Source organism: Callospermophilus lateralis, chromosome 11, assembly GCF_048772815.1.
Source record: "Callospermophilus lateralis isolate mCalLat2 chromosome 11, mCalLat2.hap1, whole genome shotgun sequence".
NCBI lineage: Eukaryota > Metazoa > Chordata > Mammalia > Rodentia > Sciuridae > Callospermophilus > Callospermophilus lateralis.
The window spans coordinates 54316957-54336542 of NC_135315.1; the positions used below are offsets into that span (position 1 = coordinate 54316957).

At 47.8% G+C, this 19586-nt stretch overlaps 1 protein-coding gene across 3 annotated transcripts in view; it reads left to right on the forward strand.

Annotated features, from left to right (window-relative positions):
• Positions 1 to 1395: 1395 nt before the first annotated feature.
• The window catches only part of Shisa6 (shisa family member 6), a 279709-nt gene continuing 261518 nt past the window's right edge, over positions 1396 to 19586 (forward strand). For all 3 annotated transcript variants that reach the window (XM_076871187.1, XM_076871188.1, XM_076871189.1), the window contains exon 1: positions 1396 to 2039. In XM_076871187.1, the coding sequence (XP_076727302.1) occupies positions 1396 to 2039 (644 nt within the window). The remainder of the gene's footprint in view (positions 2040 to 19586) is intronic.

Below are 19586 nucleotides of genomic sequence, written 5' to 3' on the forward strand. Positions count from 1 at the left end.
TTCCGCGGGCTGATTGGTTGGTGTAATCATCTAGGGCAAGTCACTAGACCCCTGGCCTCAGTTTCGAAACCTGTGGCAATGGGTTTGACCTCTTTTCTTGGCTGCAAATATCACCACTAGGGAGAGGCAAAGACTTGCAGAAACCCCAACTCCCTTACTGGTAGCACGCGCTGGGGGCTCCGGTAGAATAGGAACCCACTGGGAGGGCTGGAGGGGCCATGGCAAGAGCGGGGGTCTAGCCCTGCTGCGGGCCACTCCACAGGGGACTCTCTCCGCCTCGTTCCTGGTCCCCTCAGCACTCCTGGTTCGCCGCGTTGATTTACCGGTGTCCGGGGGTTTTTGTGACGCGGAGCTTCTCGTGCCCAGAGCCGGGAAAAGCAAACAAGAGTCTTACCCTCCCACCCCCTCCAACCCGGGCGCCCAGGCGTGTAAACGTGGGCGGCGGCGAGCGGCTGTCCTCTCCTCCCTTCCCCTCCCCTCGCGGCGCTCCCGTGTGTGCGGGTGTGTGAGTGCGTGTGTCTCCCTCGCTCCCTCTCGCACACGCTCCGGCACTAGTGCAGGCGGCGAGCCGGCGGCTCTCGGCTCGGCTCGCTCTCTCCGTCCGCTGCGCTCCCGCCTCACTGCTGCCGCCGCCGCCGCCTCTGCAGTCGCAGCCGGGCATGGTGAGTGAGTGAGGTCCAGCTGCCGCGCGCTCCCCCGGCTGCCGGCCAGACCCCAACCTCAGCGGGCTCCGTCCCGGGAAGCCAGCCTGCTGCGGAAGCACGCTGCGGGACTGAACGGTTGGGGGCCGGGGCGGCTGCGAGGTGCTTGGAAAGACTGCCGGTGCGCCCTCGGTTCCCGGCGCGCAGGGCCACCGAGCCCCGTCTTGGAGACGGGTTCCGCGCCCCTCCCGGCCCTAAGCTAGCTCCTCGAGGGCTACGCGCTGCGCTCCCTCCCTGCCCGCCGCTCCCCTCCTGCCTCCAGGAGCGCCCGTCGCCCCACCCCGTGACTGGTTCCCCCGTCTTGTCCCGCAGGACCCGCCCGGACGGGACCACGCCGCTGCTGCCGCTCGGAGCCGCGCTTCGGGTCCTGCCTGAACCCAGCCGCTCGGGGCCGCCGCCGCCGCCGGCGGGGGATGGGGCTGCCCCGGAGGCGCGCCGATCCCGCAGGGGAAGCGCCGAGCCGGCGCGCAGCGTGAGAGCCCAGAGCAACCCGCGCCCGGCCGGTCCGTGCGCACAGTGCGCCGCCACCGCCGCCGCCGCCGCCAGCCGCTCGCGCCTCGATGGCGACATCGCCCCGGCGTCGCTGACCGCCCCGCGCCGCCACCCCAGCCCGCGTGGCCGTCCTCGGAGCCCGGCCGGCCAGGGTAGAGGCCTGCCGCGGAAGCCTCCCCGCGCCCTCCCGCCCGGCCCCGCCATGGCGCTGCGGAGCCTGCTGCTGCTGCTCCTGCTTTCGCTGGAGTCCCTGGACCTGCTGTCCGGCGCTCACGCCGCCCGCGGCCGCGCTGCCAACCGGACCCTGAGCTCCGGCGCCGCTGCCGTCGGGGGCCGGCGGCCCGGGGGCGCCCTGGCCCGGGGCGGCCGCGAGCTGAACGGCACCGCCCGGGCGCCTGGAGTCTCGGAGGCGGGGAGCCGGCGGGGACAACCCGCGGCGGCTGTAGCGGCGGCGGCGGCGGCCAGCGCGACCGTCACCTACGAGACGTGCTGGGGCTACTACGACGTGAGCGGCCAGTACGACAAGGAGTTCGAATGTAACAACAGCGAGAGCGGTTACCTGTACTGCTGCGGCACCTGCTATTACCGCTTCTGCTGCAAGAAGCGCCACGAGAAGCTGGACCAGCGCCAGTGCACCAACTACCAGAGCCCCGTGTGGGTACAGACGCCCAGCACCAAGGTAGTGTCGCCAGGGCCCGAGAACAAGTATGATCCCGAGAAGGACAAGACCAACTTCACCGTCTACATCACTTGCGGGGTGATTGCATTCGTCATCGTGGCCGGCGTCTTCGCTAAGGTCTCCTATGATAAGGCCCACCGCCCTCCGCGGGAGATGAACATCCACAGGTGAGAGCCACCGCCTGGTGCCTTCCCCCACTCTCCTTTTGACCTCACTTCCTCTTAATATGTCTCCCTTGTTCTCTGCACTCACACCTCCCTTGATCCTAAGTCACTGGGACCATCGCTTGTTTCACATGCACTAGATCTTGTACCTCTTCTCCATGTCCTAGGAACCAGAATGCATGTTTTGGAGGTAGGGGGGTTTGCAAGGCAAAATGAGAATAGCTGAAGTCTGTAAAGTTCAATTGTAAGAATTTTACAAATTCTGTAATCCTGAATGGGGATCCAGGGTTCTATTTTGATGGCATGTGGGCACTTTGGTGTAGGTTCTATGGCAGTTAGTTTTTTTCCTCTCAGAACAGAGTGTCAGCTTCAGGACAGGTAATGAACCAATGTTGGGACTCACTGAAAAGAATACCAAGATTTAGTACAAACTGGGATGCTCTGGGATGCTAGAGACGGGGTGATGTGGGATGGCTGCCTCCCATGGGTGGAAGGACAAAGGTTTCTCCATTCCATGTTGACCATGCACAGATGGCTGTTTTAGAGCTCCAAAGGATAAGTCAGTAGGCAGAACTCTATAACAGTTTTTGCACGTTCATTATGGTGGGGTATCTTTCACAGCATTCATGGGATTGCCTCCTACTAAAACTTATGCCAGGAGTTCAAAACATGATAGTCCATAATTCCACTCTGAACATCTCCCATCCCACCACTCTGGCTCCCAGCCTAATGGAAAGTCAAAACTAAGGGGACAACTAGAACCCATCCCTTCCTTTGGGAACCACAGACACAAAGTTAGCTCTGTTTCCAGTGCCCTCAAGATAGATGACTAGATGTGGTTCAACAGAGACCTTTCAGGGAACCTGAAAATCCTGCCAGGGAAATCCTCCATTTCTGGCACATGGTATGAGCACTGTCCTAGTAAGTATGACCACTCCCCAGACCACTGCTTCTGAGTTGGCTCATCAAACTCCATCCTCACCCATCCACCTTTAGTTTATTTCTGCACTCTGCTCACTATCTTCGTGCACTGAAAACCTCCGCTCAGTATTGTGGACATTAATCACCCTTACTTTGCTGAAGACAGGGGAAGGCAGATAGAAATTTTTAAGTCATGCTTAAAGAGCTGATCTATTATTGTTGTTGTTATTTGTTATTATTACTGTGGGTATGAGAAAAGATGATAACTCCCTGGCAGGTTTTATGGAGTCAAATCCACTAAATGTGGGTATGTGAAACTTGAGTGCTGAAATTGGGGGTTGGGGTCTCTGAAAGGTCATATGTTTGTAACTCTCTTTCATGCCCCCAGGTTGCCCCTGCCCTTTCTTCCTCCCGCACCTTATCTCTCAGGTAGTGCAAATTTACTCAGCATCCTCTCTGTGCCTAGACTGCATGACACTAAACAGAGATTTGTGCAATGGTCTGTGGTCAGTCCCAACTTTAAAACGCAGAGGATCCTTGGGATAGTGAGCAAAATGAAGGCAAGACACTTCTTCCTTTGCCTTTCATCTGGTAAAGAATTCTCTCTCTTGACTCTGCTTGGAAAGCCAAGAAGGAATTGCCCACAGGCGGGTGCCTTCCCGAAGCAGATGTGCCGGTTCTTCTCATCCATCCACCTCTGCCTCAGGACTCAGAAACTTGTCTCTTCTCTCTTCTTCCTTTGCTCATCTCATCAGACCCTCTTCCCTGGCTCTGGCCTCTTCCTGATTTATTTCCACAAACCTTTCTTTGGTTTTCCCCTCTTCCTTGAGTCATTGTTCTCTGCACTCTTAGAGAAAGCTGGCCCGTTCCCTGACCCTGCCCCTTCATACAGTTTGTTCATCACTGCTTGTGATGATATGCTGTTGGTGTTCCCAGATGCGGGAAGCATCTTTGGATGCCGGCATTGGCATGCAATCCTGGAGAGGTCACTGTCTCACTTAATGTTCCTCCTCTTCTCACCATACAGATATCTCTTATCCCAAACTAGGGTAATTACTGGGACCCCATGGGGGCGGGTTTTCTCTGGGGTTGAGGAAGAGAGGTAACCATGGGAGGGGCCATAAATTTTAGTTCCCAGAGCATTGCGTAAATATGGGATGCTTCCCTCTCAAGTTCACTCCTGATTTTATTCAGTTCACAACAATTATTCCAGCAGCTGCAGTCCTACCCCATTAGTGCTTTGGAAACCGGTGCTTGCTGGGTAGGGGGGCAATGTCTGTCTGTTTATGTGTTGGCAGTGGGCAAGTAGGAGGACAGGACATAAGAGATCTATCTAGGACACTTCATGGGTGACCTTGGGCAGGCCAAGGAAACTTATTTTTCAGTTCTGGGTAGCTCAGGCACAGCAGTATCCCAGCTCCACCACTTCCTTCCAGCCATGCCAGGGTGAGTGCTCCATTACTCTGGGTGAGAGTGTGGGGTTCCTTTTACTCTGCTTGTATCACAGAGGTCACTGCTTGCCATTCAAGGGTGTGTGTGTTTGTGTGTGTGTGTGTGTGAGTGAACAGGCATGGGAGTTCAGATTGTCTTGTTGGAGAATGGAGATAGGGAAACGGTTCGAGAGAGGAAAAGGAGATAAATACTGACACCATAATGAGTTTTCCCCAAGGAAAATGAGATGTTGGCTGGGGGTGGGTGGGTGAGGGGGATGTACAAAGTCAGAGACCCAGCGGAAAAGTGGGATGTACGTTCAATTGCATATTTGAAATAATTCTACAAAGACATTTCCCTACTGCAAGGAAAAGAAGAGTAATTCTGGTGTGTGATCCTCCCTGAAGATGGTACATGGATAAGCAAATCTAAGTCTAAATGAGGGAGTTTCAATGAGAACAGCCTCATTGAAAGGGATTTTTTGCAGGGAGTTTAGAGGGGGTGAGAGAAGAGATCAGCATCTGCCTCAGCCTAGGTGTTCTGGGTGCTCCTTGGCACATGTATTCCTTAGAGCAGGACTTTCTTATATCTCTCTGGCCCCTGCAGGGAAGAACAGATTTTGTCTTTTCCAGAAGTGATTAGACCTTGCAATCATATTTCTGCGTGAGAAGTCAGTGTCTGCAGGGGAAACTACCAGTGATTCTAACAGATGAGTACCAAATCAGATCCAGCTTGCTGGACCCTGGGGCAGAGAAAGGGACTGAATGGGAACCAGAGACAGAGTCTAGTTCTGGATGTAGACAGCCTACCTTTCCCAATTGGAGCTCTATTTTCCTCCAGGATCTCTACTCCTACCTTCCCCTTTTAAAAAACTTCCCAGGCTAGGGCTGGAACTGATGGACAGCAGGTACCCACTGATTTCGGGGAGGGGTTAGGGTGGGGGTCAGTCTGCTCAGAGGGGGCTGCCAGTATTCTCCAGGAGCACAGGCTCTGCCCAGGACATGGTCTTAGAAGGCTGGCCCCCTTTTGATATTCTGTTCCTTGTTACTTGTCTCTCATCCAAACTTGTTCCTTCCTCCTCACCCCAAGTAGATTCATTAGTGTCTTGGAGATGAGGACCACTCTGAGGGAGGGACTGTGTGGCTTCTTTTTTTTTTTTTTTTTTTAAGATGGCTAATTAACAGATGGGCAAGGAAGCTATTAGGATGCTGTAGATGCAGTTGGTAAAGTCAGAGATGCTCAGGGCCCTCCCACTGCCACACAGGGATGGAAGAGATGAAGGGAGGTGGGCAGGGGAGGGATGCTTAGGGCGGTGGGAAGACAAGCTGCAGTGGATATCATCAGGAAACAGTGAAAGTATTAGGAATCCACTCGTCAACAGGGTCCTTCATCTTTGATTTCCCTGCTTATTTCTAGAGGAAGTCAAGGGAACACTTTGTTTTACTCTTTCTCCTTCCAGAAATTAAATACAAACCCCAAAGAGCTGTTTCCCCTTGTAGGTCACATAACTGCAGAAACAGTATCATAGTGCTGGCTGATTTGTGAGGGAACTCTTCCTGGGTGCTTGGGCGATGAATTGTCAAATCCACGCCAACACTTGATTTTTGGAGGTACTGTGGGCTCCCTATAGTGAATTGATCTAAACAGTCAATTTTTTTTTTTTTACTTCAAATATAGTAATTGGAAGGAAAGGATAAAAAACAAGTGTATTGCCTTGGACTGAAGGTCTTAGCCTTGTGTGTTTTTCTTGAGTTTAAAAAAAAATGCATTTAGGGAAAGCTGGGAAATTGTGGAAGGACTTGAGAAGGCTTAGAGAGGAGGGATTAGGGGAAGGATTGCAGGAAGACAGAAAGATGCAAAGATAGCAGAGAGAGGAAAGCCATTGAGGGAGCAGTTGATGGCCAACACTGGTGGAACCAAGCAGCATTGCCCAGACTTACCCACGGGCTTGATTTTGTCCTGATTCTTGCATATACATGGACATGGATGCATTAGTTCAACAAATGAGCTCTGCTCACCTGGCACAGGCAAGATGAGTTTCAAACTGTAACATGTAACACATACCATGCACACACTGTTCAAAAACCTCCAGACTTTGACAACCCTCGCTGGTCACCTTGCCCACTGTCTTCATATTAATTTCTCACCCTGCCCCAAGCCGAGAAGGCCTCCACATCTGTCCCTTTTCACCCTCCTCCAACCCTACCCAAGACTCAGATGCACATTCATTTCGGGGAATCTGCTGCTAAGATACCAAGAGCTTACCCACAGTTCTAGTCTGCAAAGACACAGGTAGCAAAAAAAAAAAAAAAAAAAAAGAAAGAAAGAAAGAAAATTCTAATTCATTGTTTTCAACCAATTTTAATGAGACATTGCACTGACTGTGCAGTTGATTCAAATCAATTGTGCAGGAAGCAGTGGTTAAGACGGCTGCAAAAGTGAGCTGACTGAAAGAGGTTAATTCACTAGCCTCAGACAGACATGCCTACGGATCTGGAATAAAAGGAAACTACACCCAAAGAAGCCTCATCCTTCGAGTTCTACTGCATGATTTCTCCAAGGCTGGCAGGATTGCATTCAGAACTTAACTTCTTGGTTTCTTTCTTGAGCCAGGGAGAAACCCCTCCCACATGTTCGAACTAGCACCCCATGCGGGGGTTTGGGGGACCACCAACCCCTCTTCTCCCCTGCCATCCTTCACCCAGTCAAAATCCTGCATAATCTGTGTTTGAAATGATCATGGACTCCAGTGAATTTTGCTTTACAATTTCAGTTAGATTCCTTTCTATATATATGTCCTGCAGAACCACAAATTATGGCTTGAACTTATGAATGTATAGGTGTCTCAGATTGGTGGCGGAACGGGGGGCTCTGATGGATCTAGGAGGGCCTAGGTTATGTTCATTTTGTACATACATTCTGTTTTTGATTTTCTTTCCTCTTTTCTCTACCTTGAGGAAATCCAACCCATTATTTTTTTTTCCCTGAGTCACGTTTATGACCTCACATTGCTAGTGTTTTTCTTTGCAGATACTGTAGATAGAGAAAGAGATAAATAGGAGGTTTTACCAGCAAATCTTATCCAGGACAGGTTGTTAACTTTCTCTATTCCTTTTTTTTTTTTTTTTTTTTTAAGTTCTAGAAGCAAAATCAAAATCTTATGGGAAAGCAGGGTAGGACCTTCTATAATTCTGTCACTCATTACAGAATTGTGGAATAATTATTGCAGGCAATTCATTTAAATTAACTTGCTAATTTTATAAGTTAGGCAAGTGAAAACCAGAGAGTCTAGGTTCCAGTGCCAAGTAATGCCTTGGACTGAAGGTCTTAGCCTTCTTGCCATCCTGTGGCAGTGAGTGTGTGTGTGTGTGTGTGTGTGTGTGTGTGTGTCTAAGTGAGACTTCAGGGTCCTCCTGCAGAATGGTTCCCTATATGCATAAATAACTCTGTGAGCCACAGGAACACAATTTCTGATACTGATTGCTCCCTTCTGAGCTCTGGACTAAGAAACCTCACACTAAAGAAGGTTCCCCAGCCAGTGGATAAGTGATCTTGGACTCAAAGCCAGAGCTCCTTATGTCTGAGGCCCATGCTCAACCTCATGTTCTCCAGTGAAAATCTATTTTGTTTTACTTCGTACATGATTCTTAGTCATCACCAAATTACTTTAGGATACTTGAAGATGTGAGTGACAACCTTCTCCTTCCCCCCACCCCCCACTCCCATGTCTTTAGCTCTGCCTAGTACAGTGTTCCATCCGCTAAAATGATTTCCACTGATCCTCCCTGGTCCTTGGCAGTTTCTTCCCATTCTTTTCCAAAGGGCAATAACCTGATCTAAGCATAAGCCTTTAATAAGATCTGAGTAATGCAGACCATTGAAGAAGGAAAATACAGCACCAGCCAAGGGTGGGTAGGGGTGGGTGGACCAGGGCAGGGAGTTACTCAATAACACTGTGGGTACAAATCTATATTTTAAAATGCAAGCTGTGGAAGCTTCTACACTCTCTGAGAGAGAAGTCGTAGAAATGTTGAGACCTACAGATCAATGAGGTTCAACTTTATCAGTGGTAAGGGATTTCTCACAGTCCCATGGCAGCATGTGTGTGTGTTTGTGTGTGTGTGTGTCTAAGTGAGACTTCAGGGTCATCCTCCAGAGTGGTTCCCTATATGCACAAGTAGCTCTGTGAGCCACAGGAGCACAATTCCTGGTGCTAATTGTTCCCTTCTGAGCCCTGGACTAAGGAACCTCACACTAAAGAAGCTAGCCATTTGGGCCCCATCATTACATGAAATGAATCTTGGTGGTATTTCGTTTGGGGATTTGGCCTGTGATGTGCCCGAAACTTCCTTTGAAAGAACTAGGATGTCCATATATCCTAATGTGTTGTCTTTCCAAGAAATCACTTTGGGAGACCACACGCTGATTCTTCTCCTGAAAATGGTTCTACGGAACCTCCCTTGGAAGTACTTGGAGAGCCCACAGTGTGTCATTTTGACTTTCTGTAATTGTAGCATATGTTTTAATCCTCCTGGGGGTAGATTCGATTCTCGTAAGCAGTAATAAGTCATGGGCTGAGGCTGATGAATGAAAGAGGTGATCAGAAAATCAAGAGCACCTCCGGTAATGAGACCTGTTCTCTGAGGCACGGTCTCAGCTGGGACTGAAGACAGGAGCCCAGAAGAGTCATTCGGAGTGTAATGAAAGCCAGCCTCCCACACGGGGAGGGCCTAGCTTCCCAGTGACCACATTGAAGGGGCTGCTCACTAGGTGGAAAGATAATTATTGCCCTGTTAGAAAACTGCTTCATGTTATATCGATGTGTTGGACAAGCAGTGGGGTAGTTGGGAAGAGAGGACAAAAGGAAAGATGTGGATATGCATCAAACATTTCAAATAACTGCCCAGAAAGAGTGAAAAAAAAAAAAAAAAGAATGTCCCACATTTCTGCATAAGAAATAGGCAGATGGCTCAATTTAGCTTCTTACTTTGATTCTGAGGGTAAAGGGACCCAGATTCGTTGGGATGCATGCAGAGAGGAGGCATGGGGTCAGAGCCCCTGTTCGCTGTACCCCTCCCTCTCTCCATCCCAGAGCCGTCGCTTCTGTAATTCTGCATTTAGATGGGGGTCACCAGACAACCACAGACGAAGTGGAAAGGATTGAAACCCAGGGAGATGAGGCTGTCAGCGAGCATTGCTGATAGATTCCTAAAGTGCATTGATCATACCTTCCTCTTCCCACAACCTCCAAATGTACATCCATAGAATGGGATTGATCCCAGAAATGGAGCTAGAAGAGGCAGACTGAGTACAGGGCAGGTGACAAGGGATCACTGGATTTAGCATTTGCAGGTGGGGGTACCATCTTTGCAGCCTTTGCCACCTCTGTGAGTTGCTGGTATCCCCTCATCTCTGGGGTTAGGGGATGGGGAGGGTCAGGGTACTTGCATTACTCCTATGGTCCCACTGCACCCTCCCCCCCCCCCTGCACTCCCCAGATGTCTCTTTTGGATGCTCTGGAGAGAGTCAGTCTTGCTGTGAATCTGGAAAGCCCCCCTCAACTCTGCTTGAGTGTCTGGAATGTGGGAGTTCGGTCTCCAAGGAGCTTACACAACCCCATCGTCTCTGCCACCCCCCCAAAACTGAAGGTCTTGAGGTCTCAGTCGGATGAGGTATCTAGAAAGTGGGAACACTTCTGAGAGCCATTCTTCAGGACTCACTCTGTACCAGGCACCCTGTCCCATACTCAACCTATACAGTCTCACTTCATTCTTCCACCACCCCTCTGAGTAGAGAGACCCATTTCATACGTGAGTAAAGGGACTCAGAGAGGCTTAGTAACTTGCCTAGATCACAGAGTACCTTTCCTATATCCGTCTTCCTTTGTCATCTGATGGGCAGCTGGCTCTCACCTTCCTGAATGGAAAGGGGTTAGCGATGCCCAGATTACTTAAGAAAGGAAAGTCCCATCTGTCTGTGCCCTGGGGGATAGGTTGTCACAGTAAAGGACTAAAAGCATCAATGACCTCCCTACCAGCATACAGCAGACAGGGTTAGTGATACCTACATACTGCTCACAGGGCACCGGGGTGCCCAGGGCAGTGCTCAGACTCTCTTTCAAGGATGGATTATATTGACTCAGAATGGTGAAGCCGTACCCAGATACATAAAAAAAACCCAAAATAAACCTTGATGTTAATTGGGTGGGGGAGCAAAAACCCCTTTATGCTGTTGAAAGAAACCCTGGGCAATTCCGCGTGAGTTCTAGCTCCTGAGAATAGTGAGTGGTGTTCAGGGAAGGGAGAAAAGAAGCTATTTGGGGAGAGAGGATGGACCTCAGGCCATTCCCAGTTTTAATTACTAAGGCATACAGCTCACCAACAAGTCCATTTATCACAATCTCCCCCCTTCCTGCACCATTAATAGCATCTCATAGTGTACATAGAGGATGTAGCATTTAAGCCAGCCTACTTCTAGTGACTCGCTCTTGTCCTGTGTCTCTGTGCATTTTGTTCTCAAGTCCTGTGTCCTAAAGGAATGGAGACAAAGAAGGAATCCGGACGTACTCTAATGGCCCTGTGTTTTCTCTCCAGTAGTCAAAGTCCACTCCAGTTATCACAGGGCAGTGGCCAGAGCTGGGCCCACATTGCATCTCGACCCCAGAGGCACCTGAGCAGAGGGCTCACCTCTGCTGGGACCCGTTTTGCTAGCCTTCCTGTCCCAGGAGCCCAGGGTTCCTGAGCAGCAGGCTCAGGCTCCTCTCCTGCTTCCTGCCTCATGCCTGTTTCTAACCGGAGGAACAGCGCAGCCTTGGATCCTCTTTGCCCTGTGCCGCTGTCCCCAATCTCCAGACCCACAGGAGCTGGAGTTCCAGAGAGGCTCTGGTTGGCCAGAGCCTTGGCTCTGTGCCCTGATATTTGGGAGAGGAGTCGAGTTGTTGCTTTCAGGCTTCACAAATACTCATTATTCCTTGCTTTGTTGGCATTTGGTCTCGCATACTGTTCCCATTAGCTTCGGCATTAAAGTCTCATTACTGAGGACACCTGTCCTCTGGACATATTCTTTGTCCCTCGGCCAGCTGTCCTCTTCTGGGAAGTATGTTTGCTACCCAGGCACTTCCTCTTCTCGCTGCTCCAGTGAGGAGGAATTTGAATGCCGGACTGGGCTGTTAATTTTCAGTGACATCTGACAGCTTGTGCCAGAACCCATGTATCCTCTTCTTTTTGAGGTCCCGAGAATCTGGCTAGGGGGGGTTGGACAGGTTAGGGCCTAAACCTCAAAGAAGCTGAGAAAGGAATTGTCACGAGAATTGTTTTCTGCCCCAGTCCTAGATCAGGCTGGGTGCTGTCAGTCTGGGATTTTGGGGCAGCTTGGTTGGAGAGAGGCTCATGTTAACTTGCCTCCCTGAGACCCTGATCCTATTCCAGAACATGGGGAAGAATGTGGATTCCTGCTTCCCCTCTGGACTAAGAGTTGGCTTTCTCTGATTTTTTTTTACGGCATCCCGAGAAAGGTAGCTGAAGTTTTCCAAGAATAAAATCCCACAGGTTTGGAAAAGTGTCTACACATTGGGAAGTAACCCAGCTTTTCTGTGCTCCTTTAAGCCACCACCAGCTTCTGCCCCATCTCCAAACCAGTACCTTCTTCCCCAACCACAGCATTTGCAGAGAAGAATGTTGGGTCTTTGAGCAAAGGATCTGTCGCCTCTCTCTCTTTTAAGTCACATCATTAAAATGTTTCTCCTTGTTACTTCCAGTGTTGCATCCACTGCTGCTTCTTCTCCATCTGTCCTTCTTTTGATTCCTGTTCACTTCTGTTTCTTTTCCTCCGTCTCCCTTCGGCTCTCCTTCTTAAACTTTTCCAGCTGTAACTTCATTAAACTACATCCATTCAGATGTTACAAATTCAGAATTTATCCAAATTGAACCTGGACGAAGTGGCCCTTGTCTTTTCTCACTCTGATGAGAAACAGTGATGAACAGATTAATAGCTGAGACAAGACTGCAAAAAAAAAAAAAAAAAAATGTGCAGGGGACATACACCATGGAGAGGGACAGATTGTTTCCAAGCAGACTAGGTAGACAGTTGGCAGGCTGATGACAGTGCATTCCTATCTATTCAATGAAGTAGCCCTTCCTCCAAAGATCTGCTTTTATTTGATTTTGTTTTAGTCTGTGAAATCCTGCAACGGCTCAAAGAACAATGAAAATGCATTTCCTTTCAATGTTTTATGATTTCGATGCCTGTTTCATTGGCTGGGATTAGCCTACCCCCATTTCTATAGAATTGGTGATGCTTGACTATAAGGCTGCTTTAAGTTCCCTTTGGAATTCCCTCTGGGGGCTCCCTCTAATTTTCCCCTTTTCTTGTTTCTTTTCTTGCTTTATATCCCTGTTTTTTTTTGAGAATCCAACAACCCTCTCTTAGGTTTTGAGAATTAATGTTGTGCATCACTACCACAGCCTCAGGGGTCTCTTCATTTGACGGCAAGAATGGTCAGCTGAGCCTGAGAAGACAGAGGTCTAGTCAGACTTGGGACAACTTGCCTGGTTTCTGGGTAATAAGAAGATGAGAAGTTTTGTCTTTTTTTTTTCTTCCCCTTTTTTGGTACTTCCTCAATAGCCTCAGCAGCCTGAATTAAGTCACTGCCCCCAACCCCAGTGTTGGGGCCAGTGGCACTTAGCTAGCACCCTAACCCCTTTCTCTCCCTTCATCTGCTTCTATGCCTTTGAGGGTCATCTCCAGAGACATTTAGCAATATCTCACTTTTGGAGGTTGCCATTCATCTTCTCCTGCCATAGTCCACTTCCTGTAAGCTGAGATAGGAGGCCGTCTGATCTCAACTGTGTCACTTTTTGTCCTCATGAGCTTGGTGAATCGCCCAGGACCTTTGGGTCTGACATAGAGGCCATGGGATGTGGCTGTGTGTTCTTCTCTGGTCCATTCTGATCTTTGCACCCCCTAGAGATCCTGGAAGAGAGTCCACCTCTGCACTTACAGGGGCAACAGCCCAAGGGTGGGAGAAAATACCCTTTCCTTGCACGCTCCAGTGGGTTAAGAATGTTATCTGCAAATGGCCTCATGAGGGTGCCTGGTTCTAACATGCTAAACTCTTAGAATGTCTATGGCAAGAGAATTGTGAGGCCTTTCAGTGCATCTTCCTCTGGGCACCCTTCCTCTTGCGTACAGCAACATCCATGCCCCTACCCCGGAGAGAGGGTCTTGTCTATTATTGGAAGCAATTCTAGTTGATTTTTACCAGGTGCCCAAACTGACTCCTTTGGCATAGGATCCACTCAACAGAATCATCCAGAGGGATGTATCTTCTCTTCTGCAAGCCAGCAGACCATCTTGACAATCGCAGTCAACGCCCCTTCAGCCTTCCCTTCTTCTAAATCAATGTTCCTATGTTTGTGCCTGTCTTCAGGAGACATGATTTGAAGTCTTCCTATCTATGCAGAGGCCATTCACCTAGAAGTTGGGTTGCCCAGAAGATGTGGGCCTCGGAAACTCAAATTCAAGGATCTGGAAATTTCTTCTGGGAAACTGGTTGGTCTCCCCCCCGCCCGTGGAAACAACTCTTCTTGGTGGCAGGGATCCCTCTCTCCCACCACTAAGACTAGAGGAGAAGAGCATCGGCCTATTTAGTTCACACCTGTGTTCTAGTGTCCAGATCAGTGCCTGGTGTAATAAATATGAGTGAAGTGACTAAATGAATTAAAGTGGCTAGAATTTGGGGTGGCTATTTTTTTATGCCACACCCTTCTGATGGGGTGGTGTAAACGTGAACTTTTGAGACCACGGAAATAACAGTAATGCTTATACTTACATTAAAGAAGGAAGAAAGAAAAGGAGAGTGGTGGGGGGAGGAAAGAAGGAAAGAAAGAAGGAAGAAAAGCTAGAAAAAGGGATAAAGGAAAAAATAAATAACTGAATCCTTTACCAAAGAGGTTTGACGTGGTTGCTCTCCTGCATTGTAGCCAAATCCTGATTTGTTTCGCTGACAATATGTTCTTTTATTTGCTTTTCAGTAGAGCTTCGTCTTGATGCTTCCTTGCATACTCTTGGAAGCACCATCCATGATGCCCTGGGTGAAAGACCCAGAGAGACACTCTTTTTACTCCTGGCAGTCCAAGTCCAAGTTCAGGGTACGGCGAAAACTGGTGTGTGACCATATGGAGTCACATCCTTCGCCTGAGTGGAACATGTGGGCTGTGGGTGGTCCCTTCCAAGATGACCATGGCCACAGACTTGTGCCACATGGCCCAAGACTTTTGCCAACTTGGCATCATCAAGTTGGTCCCCAAGACTTCTCTCTTCCGCCTGTGCTTTGTTTGTGGTCCCAAAGGCCGAGGCTGTGTAGACATGGAGAGGTTGTATTGGGATTTATTTATTAGTCAAATATTTATATAGTGCTTCCTCGATGCCAGGCTCTATGCTAAGTGCTTTACAAATATTAACTCATTTAATCTTCATGATAACCCTATGACATTATTTTTTTCCTTATTATTTTTGCCTTAATTTTTTTTTTTTTCAACGAGGAAACAGAGCCATGGGGCCCTTCGGTAGCTAATGGTCACTAATGTATTAAGTGGCCCGTGTTCCAACTTTGGCACTGCAGCCTCCAGAATCCCAGTGCTTAGACTTCAGGTTTTTCTGCCTCGTGTTTTACTTCTCTGTAGATTTAAGGTCTGTGCACCTAGCCAAACAAAACAAAACAAAACTAAAGGCAGAACCAATGATACAACAGTAGCAGCAGCGACCCATTTGTACCTCACATGCAGGTGCATTTATTAACTCATCCATCACCTGCCCAGCCATGTGGCTCCACTAACAAATCTTGGTAGCATTTTTTTTTTTTTTTTTTTTTTTTGCTCACTTTTAAATGGTAGGCTACCGTCGACACATTCAGAGGTTTGATTCATTCTCAAACGATCCAAATATTTCTAAAAAATTGTGGTTTGATCTTGAGGCTTCTGGATTCTCGGTCCTGGGTACACTTTCATCTGATTCATGAAGTCAGGAATGCTGCTTGGAAGGAACAGCAGTCACAGGGGATTCATGTGGATTCTCTACTGAGCTCGTGGCTGGTCATCTTTCTACAGCCCCAGGATAGACAGTCACCGGGATGGAGCAAATAGTCCTGCTTGCTTGAAAAAGCAAAATGAGCAGGCCGTGGCTTCCCTCCCTGAGTCCTGTGATGTTTATTGGCTGTGATGAATTCCAATTGTGCTGGGGACAACTCAGACCTGCAGAACAGCTCAGTGCAGATGCATAGACATTGTTAACACAACAAATGAGATCTCCACATCCATTCTGAGCCTCTCTGTATGAGGAGAGCCGTCTTGTGCACACACAAAGCCAGCAGCTGTGTTTTTCAAGTGGACTGTGAGAGAACTGGGAATAGGGGGAACTAAATTAAGCCATTCTCCTTGGTCCGTGTTTATTAAAAATATATTCATTTCAATTGTCCGGAGTGCATATTTTAGAGAATAAAAGCACTCTGACTGTCCAGTAGATAATCTTGAAGATGAGGTCAAAGAAAACCCCAGCTGTTCCTCAACTTCAATGTCAAGTAAGAACTCAATTATCTAGGACTCAAATAACTAGAATCATTTTTTTTTTAAACTGGAATAAAATGTTCAAGCTCTACTTCTAAGAAAAATACAAAAGAAGCCCCTATCAGAGATTTACTTAAGAAAAAAAAAATTCAGAATCAACTTCCATGATCTGTCCTGCAGCTATTAAATTAATAGTTCAATTTCCTAGTCGGTCTACATTTTATTTAGCTGTTCTCTGTAAAGGGTGCAAAAAATTAGACTGATGGTCCTCTCATGAAGAACTCTTTATTCTTAAAAAAAAGAATTAATTATATTCAGTATACACTACTTAATTAGACACGAATGTTTTTAGAAAATTCTTCAAAGCCAAGAGAGTTCTCATTAGTCCTTAGGAGTAGGAGCATAAACCAGAATAACTTATTCATGTAATAGTTCATCTGTTTGGCTTTTTATTGTACCTATCCAGCAACACAAATTTCTTCCTTCTTCCCCTGTAAAAAAGGAAGGGTATGATTAGGGGTCTCAAGTATCCAGTGTGCCTTGCTCTTGGCGCAGAACAAGTTACCGAACAATAGCTGAGCTTATTTTTCTCCCTTCTGCAGCATTAATATAGCTCAGAAATCCAGGAACGTGGCAGAAGCCAAAGTCTGGTTTCCATGTGCTCCACTTGAGTGAGCAGCAGTATTCATGGGGTCCTCAAGGACAGCATTCTAATTGAAGCAAAAAAAGACTGACCAGGTGAACTCAGGGGCTCCAGGATCCTCATTTGTTCTTTGGAGACCTAAATTTTTCCTAGCTACACGGTGAGTCAAGACTGGGACAAAAAAAAAAAAAAAAAAAATTCCAAGTTTTTAATTTGGTGCTCCTTGGTCCCATTTCTTTTCAAATCTGGAAACTCCACGAAGGCCAGGAACTATGGGGTGGAGGGGGAGAGGTGGGAAGATCATGGTTCTAGCTCCTCATTCAGGCCTCATGCAGAGCAAGGGTCTAGTGAACTCTATTGGTGTTCTATTCAGAATATCATTTGACAAAAAGGTTGACTGCTAAAATAGTGTAAAACGTTTCAAATCTGTTGATGTTAGTGACTCACAAAGATGAATAGAACTGAACAGTTGAGCTGTGGCTGAGTTCTTAGATCTGGGTAGGTTTTTCCACTAAAGATTGAACACTCTCTAAAATCTTGTTCAGAGACCGTTACAGGAACGCAGGAGTTGAAAAAACAAAGGTGATTAAGTGGATGGAAGGATGGATGGATGGATGGATGGATGGATGGGTAAATAGGTGGGTGGGAAGATGGGTGGATGGGTGGATGGATGAAAGGATAGAGGATGGATAGGTGGGTGGGCAGATGAGTGGGTAGCTGGTTGGATGAATGAATAGATAGATGGATGGATAAGTGGGTGGGTGGGTGAGTGGATTGGAGGATAGATGGGTGGATGAATAAATGGATGTGTGGGTGGATGAATTTGTAAATGGATAGATGGATGAATGGATGGATAGATGGATGGATGGATGGGTGGGTGGGTGGATGGATAAGTAAGAAGATGTATGGGTGGATAGATGGGTGGATGGATAGGTAAGTAGATGTATGGGTGGATAGATGGGTGGATGAATAGGTAAGTAGGTGGATGGGTGGATAGGCGGGATGCATAATCTACTGGTAAATAGTCCCTGGACTTTTAGCTATCTATATTTGAAATCTGGTGACACCTTTTACTAGCTATGTTACCTTGGGCAAGATATCAAGCCTCTCAGAGTCTTAGTTTTTCCATCAGTGAAGTGGGGAAATGGCATCTATCATATAAAAATGTACTGAGGATTACAGGATATAGTGCATGTTAGACTTTGGTCCAGTAACTGGCACATAGTGATCCATCAGTAAATAATAGTCTTTAATTTCCCAAGCAGGAAAGACTATGAAGGAAAGTGATGAGCGAAGTTTTGTTGATTTTCCTGTTAAAGAAATTCATTTGCCATTTTGAGCAAGATTTCCTGTCTTGAGTGCAGGGCACAGCATGTCAGAATGCCTACAGGGTTTGGTCCTTACAGGAGATAACTAGGTACTTAAGGAAATCTAAACACGTTTTCCTTTCTTTGGGACCATGGACAACATTACACAAGGCTTTAAGCAAATAAACAACGGATCTTGCCTTGAACCGTTCATCTATTAATTGTTTCTCCATGCTCAAATATTAGTTGGCATTTGCTAAATGATCAGGCCCAGCTGGAGAGACAGGGAGAAATCATTAAAGCCGAAGCTTCTTGGGAAAGTGAGATGTATGTATGTAAGAGGCAGTCCCAAATGCGCACAAGGGTGCCTGGCTCAAGTCGGAAGCCCTGTATTTAAATTTCTGTTCCATCATGTTTGAGCTCTGAAATTAGTCTGAACCTCAGTTCCTTGTTAAAAATTGAGAATGATAATAGCTTCAAAGGTCGCAAGGTTAGAAGGAATCACATGGGGCAAGGCAGGTGGACACATTTAGAAATTGCTAAGTGCTATTCAAAGGTAAGATGGTCTTTCCATGATCCAGATGATTAATGCACAATACTGCGAATGAAAAAAGGAAGAAAAACGAAAATCCTCAGGCCTGAACGACCAGAATGACTTTATTTTTTTCCCCCTTGGTCAGGTTTGCTGCCCAATTCATTTACTCTCCCCGGCTCACTACGCATCAGAGAGAGCCAAGGAAGACATATGCAGGAGGGAACAGCAGACCCAGGCAACCATTCAGATGATTCAGGCAAAAGAATTCGTTTGTTTGATAAATTAGATATTGCAGTAAAAGTGCCCTACAGGGGAGGGAACTTAGCTCAAATTGCTAAATTGGGCACATCTGTAATCATCATGGGAGGGTAACAGGCGGTTCCTGGGTGGGGTGGCTCGCTGCTTGCTGCTTTGCTGGAGCACATGGCTGACAGCCTTGTCCCTATTCCCTCCCATGGCCATCTCTGTGTGTCTCTCTCTCTGAATTTCTTTTCCTCCAAACATCTCTCTCTAGCCCCCTCTTCCAACTCTGAATGTCTCTCTCTTGAATCGCTTTTCCGTCTCTGATTTTCCCTTTGACTTCTGCTTTCTATTTTCTCTCCTGTTATATTTCTACCTGGTCATTTCTCTCTCTCTCTCTCTGACTCAACCTTTTCTCTCTGGCTTCTGGTCTCTTTCCTCTTTCTCTCCTTTTTTCTTGCTGGAAGTTTCTGACTGTCTCTTTCTCTCTCCATCTGTTGGGCTCCCTTTCCCACGTGCCTTGTTTCTCCCCGCACCTGTTTCCTTTCCTGTCTTTTTGTCTGTCTCTGTCTGTCTGTCTGTCACTGCCTATCCCCCGCCCCCCAGTCTCTCGGACTCAGAAAGCTGCTTGCCCACTCACAAAATCTGCTTCTTTGTTCCTCCGTGACCAATTTTTCTTTCCTCTGGTGAGGAAAGTAGCTCAGGCCTTAACCCATTTCCTCCGGCGTATCCCAATTAATTAGGTGAGACCCGGGATCGCACATTTCAGAATTAGAAGAATATTTATTGAGTACCCTGGAGAGAATTGGATGGAAGATGGCAAGGAACCAGAGCAAGCAGGGAGGTCACTGAGCTCAGAGGATGGGACCGGGAACTGCTGTCAGAGGGGCCACGTGGTCTGGGCATGAGGAC